This window comes from Trichechus manatus, unplaced genomic scaffold (genome assembly GCF_000243295.1).
Source record: "Trichechus manatus latirostris isolate Lorelei unplaced genomic scaffold, TriManLat1.0 scaffold00040, whole genome shotgun sequence".
Taxonomy (NCBI): Eukaryota; Metazoa; Chordata; class Mammalia; order Sirenia; family Trichechidae; genus Trichechus; species Trichechus manatus.
The window spans coordinates 1,169,929-1,179,190 of record NW_004443976.1 but is presented as its reverse complement, the minus strand read 5'-3'; the positions used below and the strand labels follow the sequence as shown (position 1 = coordinate 1,179,190).

Sequence of the window (9,262 nt, the reverse complement as noted above, 5' to 3'; positions counted from 1 at the left end):
GTCAGTAGTTATTTTCTTTATTTATTGATTGTACATTTGTTTGCTTCATCCTGCTTTTTTGTTTTATTAGGTTATGTCTGAGCAGACGGCTGTGCATTGTTTGTTGTTTGCTAATCTGTGGACATGATATTTTTCACCTCCTTGTCCAATGGGCATGGCCAGTCACTCAGCTACGGTGCAGTAGGGCAGGTCCAGCTGAAGGGGAGGGGCTGGAATGGGTTGTTTGTGGCACATACTGGGGACAACAAAGTGAGCCAGTGGTCAGTGCAGGGCAGGTTCTAATAGGTCCTGCCTGTGTAGCTCAGGAGTGCAATGTTCAGCACATGGTGCAGATAGGTAAGAGGGAGGGGTAGGGGGAGGTTGTGATGTGTGGAGCTAGGTTGGGTATGGAAAAGAAGAGAGCGAGGAGAGAAACAGGAGCAAAAAAAAATGAAAAAATGCTGAGAGAGCTTGCCGTTTTAGTGGAGAGAAAAGAAACCAAGAAAAGAAGAAAAACAAAAAGAAAATAAATAAATATATATTTTTTAAATGTCCCCAGGGATCCCACCAGTCAGCTGCACAGACCAAGGAAGTGGCTCCCAAGCTGCACAGTACAGCCTCGCTAGGAGTGGAGGTGATACACAGGACCAGGTATTCAGGAGACAGGAAAAGAAGATAAGTAGAAAGAGATGAGAAACTGAGAAATGAAGAAAGATAAAAAGGAAAAAAGAAAGAGAAAACAAAGAAACAAAAAAAAAAAAAGAAAAACAAAAAGGTCCCCAGGGATACCACTAGCATGACCATGCAGGCCGGGGAAGCAGTTCCCCAGCTGAGCAGCGCTTCACATCCTGTCAACAAGAAGCAAAGATGGCACATGGAGTTAGGTGTTCGAGAGGAAGGAGGTGAAAGGTAGGGAGGAAACCAAAAGAGGCCAAGAAAAACAATGCCAGCAACAAAGAAATGGCAGTGAAGAAGCCGGCCGGTTTGGGCAGGGCGAATCTGTACGGGACAGAAATGGTGCCTCCGATGCTGTGGTAGCAGTCTGCTGGGAAGAGCAGATTGGTCTGCCAGGAAGCTGAGAATTGGCACAACAAGAAGCTGAGAGTCAGCCCTCCAGGAAGTTGGGAATCGGCCCATCAGGAGGCAGCAAAAGTCGAGCAGGGGGAGACAGGGTGGGTGGTGGGAAAGTGTGTCTCCCTGGTTACCAGGTGCTCTGTCTCCTGCTCAGAGCTCCACAAATCTGCTTTCCTGTACTCCCTGTCAGCTGATCTCCAACAGGAGTCCAAGATGGTGGATCTGTGCTTTGTTAGTTGATAGGGGACCGCCACTCCTAACTCTCCTCACTCTCTGTTCTCTGTCAGTTTCTTATTCCATTTTATGCTTGGTTGAATTCTTTATCTCTTCATTTGATGCTTAGGGTTCCACGATTGACATTTTGTCTCTGTTTTACCTAGTTTTTTGAGTCTTTGCTATGGAGGGATGGTGTGGTGCTTCTGTCTATAGTGCCGTGTTGGCTCTGCCTCTATAAGCAATTGATTTTCACCAAAGGCACCAAAGCAATTCAATGGGGAAAGGATAGTCTTAAATGAATTGCCTGGATCAATTGGATATCCATATGCAAAAACAAATAAATAAACAAAAGAAAATAAACTTAGACTTTTACCTCACACCATACACAGAATTAAAATAGATCATAGACCTAAATGTAATGAAGATCTATACAATTTCTAAAAGAAAGTACAAGAGAGATTTTTGGGACCTGGGGTAGGTAGAGACTTATTTATTTATTTTGACAAGAAGACAAATGAGTTTATCAAAGAGTTACAGATGCTAAGGTAGAATTACATGATCAGTAGAATGGGGGTATAAAAGAGAGGAGTCGACTGTAGATGACTCATAACCCTGAGTGACAACTACCATCATTACACCACCAATACACCAGTGTGGTTCCATCATAGATTTCTGACAGGTTCCAGTCAAGGCTAGAGGTAACAGACTTTAATTTCACACTCTAGAGTCTTGTGATTCCTGGGGTGGGATGGAGAAAGATGCCCTAATACTACTTCTACTATTATCTGCTGTTGTTGTTAGGTGCCATCAAGTCAGTTCCGACTCATAGCAACGCTGTGTACAACAGAACAAAACACTGCCCAGTCCTGCAACATCCTCACAATCTTTGCTATACTTGAGCCCATTGTTGCAGCCACTGCATCAGTCCATTTCGTTGAGGGTCTTCCTCTTTTTTGCTGACCCTCTATCAAGCATGATGTCTTTCTCCAGGGACTGAGCCCTCCTGATAACTTGTCCAAAGTATGTGAGACGAAGCCTCACCATCCTTGCTTCTAATGAGCATTCTGGCTGTACTTATTCCAAGACAGATTTGTTGGTTCTTCTGGCAGTCCATTGTATATTCAATATTCTTCGCCAACACCATAATTCAAACTCATCAATTCTTCTTCATTTTTCCTTATTCATTATCCAGCTTTCACATGCATATGAGGCGATTGAAGACACTATGGCTTGAGTCAGGCGCACCTTAGTCTTCAAGGTGACACCTATGCTTTTTAACACTTTTAAGAGGTCTTTTGTAGTAGATTTGCCCAATGCAATGCGTCGTTTGATTTCTTGACTGCTGCTTCCATGGGTGTTGATTGTGGATACAAGTAAAATGAAATCCTTGACAACCTCAATCTCTTCTCCATTTATCATGTTGTTGCTTATTGGTCCAATTGTGAGGATTTTTGTTTTCTTTATGTTGAGATGTAATCCGTACTGAAGGCTGTAGTCTTTGATCTCCATCAGTAAGTGCTTCAAATTCTCAAGAAAGGTTGTGTCATCTGCATATCACAGGTTGTTAATGAGTCTTCCTCCAATCCCGATGCCCCGTTCTTCTTCATATTGTCCAGTTTCTTGGATTATTTGCTCAGCATACAGATTTAATAAGTACAGTGAAAGGATACAACCCTGATGCACACTTAACTTTAAACCATGCAGTATCCCCTTGATCTGTTCAAACAGAGACTTCTTATATATGATGCTATGAATGTAATCCATAAAAGAAAATATATATAAATTAGAATTAGTTAAAATCAATCTGCCCAGACTTTCAAATGGAAGTATGATGAATGACATATTTGCATGTAGACAGATAGATAGCTGTTGTTGACTCCAACTCATGGGAATCTTATGTACAACAGAATGAAATGCTGCCTGGTCCTGCGTCATTCTTAGGATTTCCAAGCATGTTCGAGTCCATTGTTGTGGCTATTGTGTTAATTCATCTAACCGACATTCTCCCTCGCCCTCTCGGGGCCCTCTACTTCACCACACATGATGTCCTCCTCCAGCAATTGATCCCTCCTGATGCTCCAAAACAAGCAAGTTAGACAATGCTCTGTTGTGATTCATAAGGTTTTTGTTGGCTAATTTTCAGAAGCAGATGGCCAGCCCTTTCTTACTTAGTCTGGAAGCTCCACTGAAACCTGTCGACCTCGGGTGACCCTGTTGGTTATTTGTTCTTTTTTTTTTTTTAATTGTATTTTAGATGAAGGTTTATAAAGCAAATTAATTTCTCATTAAACAATTAATACACATATTGTTTTGTGACATTGGTTGCTAACCGCACAACATATCAACACTCTCCCCTTCTCGACCTTGGGCTCCCCATTACCAGCTTTCCTGTCCCCGCCTGTCTTCTTGTCTTTGCCACTGGGCTGGTGTGCCTATTTAGTCTTGTTTTGTTTTATGGGCCTGTCTAATCTTTGGATGAAGGGTGAACCTTAGAAGTGACTTCATTACTGAGCTAAAAGGGTGCCTGGGGGTCATACTCTCAGGATTTCTCCAGTCTCTATCAGACCAGTAAGTCTGATCTTTTAAACACTGCTGGTATTTGAAACACTGGTGGCATAGCTCCCAGCATCACAGCAACCCTCAAGTTGCCACAGTATGACAAACTGACAGATGAGTGGTGTATATTTGCAAGTAGGACTCCAAAATCATCAGGTGCTTAAATATTATTCTCCTTGAAAAATCTGCAGGGATTGTGGCCATTTTCAGTGGATTTTTTATTGTAATGGATAGTCACTAACCGAATATTTCTAAGGCCTTAGACAGTTATGGGCTCATGGTACAAACCTGGAGGGCTTGCCTAAAATTTTGCAAAGGCCTCTTGATCATTTGCCTGGTCTTTCTTCCTTCATTCATTCAACAGATTTTTTAAGTGCCTACTATGTCCTATGAGTCAGAATCAACTCGATGGCAACAGGTACTATGTCCCTGGGTGGCACAAACAGTTAAGGGCTCGACTGCTAACCAGAAGGTTGGTGGTTCAAGTCCACCCAGAGGCACCCCAGAAGAAAGACCTGGTGATCTACTTCCAAAAAATCAGCCATTGAAAATCCTATGTAGCACAGTTCTATTCTGATACACATGGGGTCACCATGAGTCAGAATCGACTCCATGGTTACTGGTACTGGTTGCGTTCCAGGCACAGGTCAAGGCCCTGAGGATATAACAGTAAACAAGACAGACACAGTTCCTAGTTCATATTGTTTATTTTTTTAAAAAAAAAAACACACCCAAATACATATTTACTATCTTAGGTGGTGATGAGTACTATGGAGAAAAATAAAGCAAGTGTTAGAGAAATATGGCTGTTGCTGTTTTAGACAGCATTATAGCTCCTCTGAAAAGGGGCTATTTGAGTAATTACCTAAAGTGAGGAAGCCTGCCATGCCAATATCTGGTGAGTGGGGTTTCAACAAAGACCACAGTGGGAGAATTCTTGGTGAGCTGAATGGCAGACGACAGTGTGGCTGGAGCACGGAGGGAGAGAGGATAGTGGAGATGAGCTGGAGCAGGAGGAAGTGCAGCTCTTGCATGGATTGGTTTACACTATTTTTGTTTGTGCCCTTGACTCTTGACAATCCTGTGCACAACTGAACTAAACGCCACCTGGTCCTGTGCCATCCCCATGACTGGTTAGCGATTGGACCCTTGTGATCTATAGGGTTTTCATTGGCTGGTATTTGGAAGTACATCTCCAGGCCTTTCTTACTAGTCCATCTTAGTCTGGAAGCGCCACTGAAACCTGTTCAAGAATTGTACTGCTCAACCATCGCTCCTTTTTCTGTCTTGTTCACTGTTGCATCCCCAGGGCCTTGAACAGTGTCTGGCACATAGATGTCAGTTTTTTCTAGATCAATCTATAGCGTTAATGCATCTCCAATCCAAACTGCAACAAGATTTTTGGGTAACTTGACAAGTGAAACTAAAATTTATATGGAAGTGCAAAAGACTAAGAACAGCCAATATATTCCTGAAGAACCAAGATATCAGACCTTTATTACATTATAAAGTTATAAAAATTAAGACAATGCGATTGGCTCAGGATTAAAGGATTAGACTGGAAAGCTCAGAGAAAGAGCTATGCATGTATAAAAATCTAATATACAAAGAGTGAGGGAAGAAGACACTATGGTGCTGGGACAATTGGAAAACATGAGACTAGATCCGTACTCCACACTAAACCCAGAAATAGCTTTATACTAAACCCAGTCAAAGCTTTATACTTTTTAGAAGGAAATCTACTTTTTAGCTTTATACTTTTTAGAAGGAAATATAGGTAAAGAGACTTCATTAATCCTTGGTAAAATCAACTACATTAAAATTAGGAATTTCTGTTCATCAACATACCCAATAAAGACAGTGAAAAGACCAGCCATAAACTTGGAAAAGATACTTGTAACACATATAACTCACAAGGATTAATATCTAGAATTGGGCCATCCAGTAGAGCATTCTGCAATAATGTACATGTTCTATATATTTGCACTATCCTATATGATAGCCTCTAGCCACATGTGGCTATTGAGCATTTCTGTTCAGCTCTTTTACTTTATCATTTCTTCTGTTCACTTTAGCTGTTCTACATTCAAAAGCAAGTTTCAGAGTCTCTTCTGATATCTATTTTGTTTTTTTTCTTTCTTTCCTGTCTTTTTAATGTCCTTTTGCTTTCTTTATGTATGATATCCTTGATGTCATCCTGTAACTCGTCTGGTCTTTGGTCATTAGTGTTCAATGTGGCAAATCTATTCTTGAGATGGTCTCCAGATTCTGATGGGATATACTCAAGGACGTAGTTTGGCTCTCATGGACTTGTTTTAATTTTCTTCAGTTTCAGTTTGAATTTGCATTTGAGCAATTGATGATCTGTTCCACAGTCAGCCTCTGGCCTTGTTCTGACTGGTGATATTTAGCTTTTCCGTTGTTTCTTTCCACAGATGTAGTCAATTTGTTTCCTGCATCAGGTGAGGTCCATGTGTATAGTTGCCATTTATGTTGTTGAAAAAAGGTATTTGCAATGAAGAAGTCATTGGTCTTGCAATATTCTATCATGCGATCTCTGGCGTCGTTTCTATCACCAAGGCCATATTTTCTAACTACTGATCCTTTTTCTTCATTTCTATCTTTCTCATTCTGATTACCAGTAATTATAAATGCACCTTGATTGCATGTTTGATCAATTTCAGACTGCAGAAGTTGGTAAAACTCTTCAATTTCTTCATCTTTGGCCTTAGTGGTTGGTGCATAAATTTGAATAATAGTCATCTTAATTGGTCTTCCTTGTAGGCGTATGGATATTATCACTGACAGTGTTGTAGTTCAGGAATAGAGCTTGAAATGTTCTTTTTGACGATGAATGTGAAGTGATTCCTCTTCAATTTGTCATTCCTGGCATAGTAGACCACATGACTGTCTGATTCAAAATGGCCAGTACCAGTCCATTTCAGCTCACTAATACCTATGATATCGATCTTTATGTGTTTCATTTCATTTTTGACAACTTCTAGTTCTCCTAGGTTCATACTTCGTACATTCCATGTTCCGATTATTTACTGATGGATGTTTGCAGCTGTTTCTTCTCATTTTGAGTCGTGCCACATCAGTAAATGAAGGTCCCGAAAGCTTGACTCCATCAATGTCATTAAGGTCAACTCTACTTTGAGGAGGCAGCTCTTCCCCAGTTGTATTTTGAGTGCTTTCCAACCTGAGGGGCTCTTCTTCTGGCACTATATCAGACCATGTTCCACTGCTATTCATAAGGTTTTCACTGGCCAATTTAGAAAACTACACAGTAATAAAAAAAAACTACTGATGGACACAATAGCACAAATGATTCTCAAAAACATTATGTTCACTGAAAATGCCAGACATAAAAGAGAAAAAAGTATATGCTGCTTTTATATGACGTTCAAGAACGAGCAAAACTAATCTATTGTGATAGAAGTCACAATAGTGGTCACCTTGCTTGGGGGTATTGATGGGAAGGGATATGAGAAACTCTAGTGCTGGAAATGTTGTATATTTGAATTGGAGGTGGTTACATAAGCTGCCTGTTTAAGATACCTGCATTTCACTGTATGTAAATTATAACTCAAATATAAAGAAAGAAAAGGAAGAACAGAAATTACAGATTATCTAGAAAAATTTGAGAGAACATTTAACATGAAACTCTAATGGATAAATCTAAAGCATATTCAGAGGAAAGTCTATAGTCATTAATATTTTTTATAATTTATTTTTGTTGTTGAGGATAAACACAGCAGAACATACACCGATTCGACCCTTTCTACATGTACAATTCAGTTACATTGATTTACGTTCTTTGAGTTGTGCAACCATTCTCACCCTCCTTTTCTGAGTTGTTCTTCCCCCATTAACATAAACTTACTGCTGTCTAAGGTTCCTATCTACTCTTTCAAGTTGCTGTTGTCAATTTGATCCCATATAGATAGATCTTAAAAGAGCATAATGCTCAGGGCAGACTTTCTTGGCTAGTTAAGCTAAACTATTGTTCAGTTTTAACAAGACTTCAGGGAATATTTTTGGTTTAAGGTTTAAAGATTATCTTGGGGCAGTAGTTTCAGGTGTTCATCCATCCTCCATGGCTCCAGAAAATCTGGATTCCATGATAATTTGAAAATTGGTTCTGCATTTCCCAGCTTTTGATCAGGATTCTTCTATACAATCATTGATCAAAATGTTCAGTAATGGTAGCCGAGCACCATCCAGTTCCTCTGGTCTCAAGGCAAAAGAGACAGTTGTCCCTGGAGGTAATTAGACACACATTCCATTTCCTCCTCCTATTCCTGACTCTCCTTCCCCTGTTGCTTCTGGTGGAGACCAATTGTTGTACCTTGGAAGGCCACTTGAAAGCTTTTAAGACCCCAGGCACTACACAGTGAACTAGGAGGTACAACATGTTTTTAGGCCAATTAACAGGGATGTCCCATGAAACTATGACCCTAAACCTTCAAACCAAGGAAGCAATCCCATGAGGTGTTTGGTTGTACATAAAGCAGCCTCAGCAGCTATCACACAACTTTTGCCAATCCAACTAGTTTTATAGGGTTACAACTTATTGACAGCAATTACATTAATTGGCTGTGTGACCCTACCCTTAATCAATGAGATTTTTCCATCACCATAAATAAACTCAGTACTCCATAAGTACTCCTTTTCCCCTCCCTCCCGCCCCTGGTAACCACTAATAAACTTTGGTCTCTATACATTTGCCTATCCTTGTCTTTTCATATAAGTGAAGTCATTTTAAAAAAATACATAATATCACTTTACAGAATCCTTATTGTAGCAAACAATACAAAATACGGATCTAATAAAGAGGAAATTAAAGTAGAAATCAAAAAAGTAGAATGAGTAAAATGTTCTTTCCAAATATGAATAAGATAGGGAAATAGGTTCAGAAAATATCTAGATTCCGTAAGTGGTTCTTGTGATTTTTGTCTGTAAACTTTGGTGCTGTGTTCAGCAAAATCTTAATAAAGGGAACTTGATGCAGGGTTCATTTATTCATTTAATTACAACAAACAAAAAATCTGTTGACCATCGATATCCTCCAGACAGTTTTAAAATCTGGCAAGAGAGACCAAGTTTAAGCACTCTGATTTTGGCTGCTGTTTATCCAGCAGTAGGCGCATCTTGAAGATGAAGTTATCCCAGGCTGCCCGCTCTGATGTGGCTGAGAATTCAGGCCTGACCTAGGACTGCCCAGGTCAGGAAGGCACAGAGGCACGAGGCTGCTTCGCAGGTTGAAACGGACTCTGGGAAGTCCGGGTGCTGAGAGCTCGCAGAGTGGTCCCGTTAGGCTCGGAGCTGGGCAGGTGGAGGCCTTGAGGGCTGGCGCGGGAGGCGGGACTGGGACTGCCTCCAGCGGGCGGCCGGCCGGCCGGCCGGCAGCCAGGTGCTGTGGCCGGCCGGGCAG

General features: G+C 40.8%; 1 protein-coding gene across 1 annotated transcript in view; it reads left to right on the top strand.

Moving 5' to 3' along the window:
• The first annotated feature begins 775 nt into the window (after nucleotides 1-775).
• CENPV (centromere protein V) overlaps nucleotides 776-9,262 on the top strand; it is a 29,994-nt gene continuing 21,507 nt past the window's right edge. The window contains exon 1 of the mRNA XM_012555441.1: nucleotides 776-888. Within this exon, the coding sequence (XP_012410895.1) occupies nucleotides 776-888 (113 nt within the window). The remainder of the gene's footprint in view (nucleotides 889-9,262) is intronic.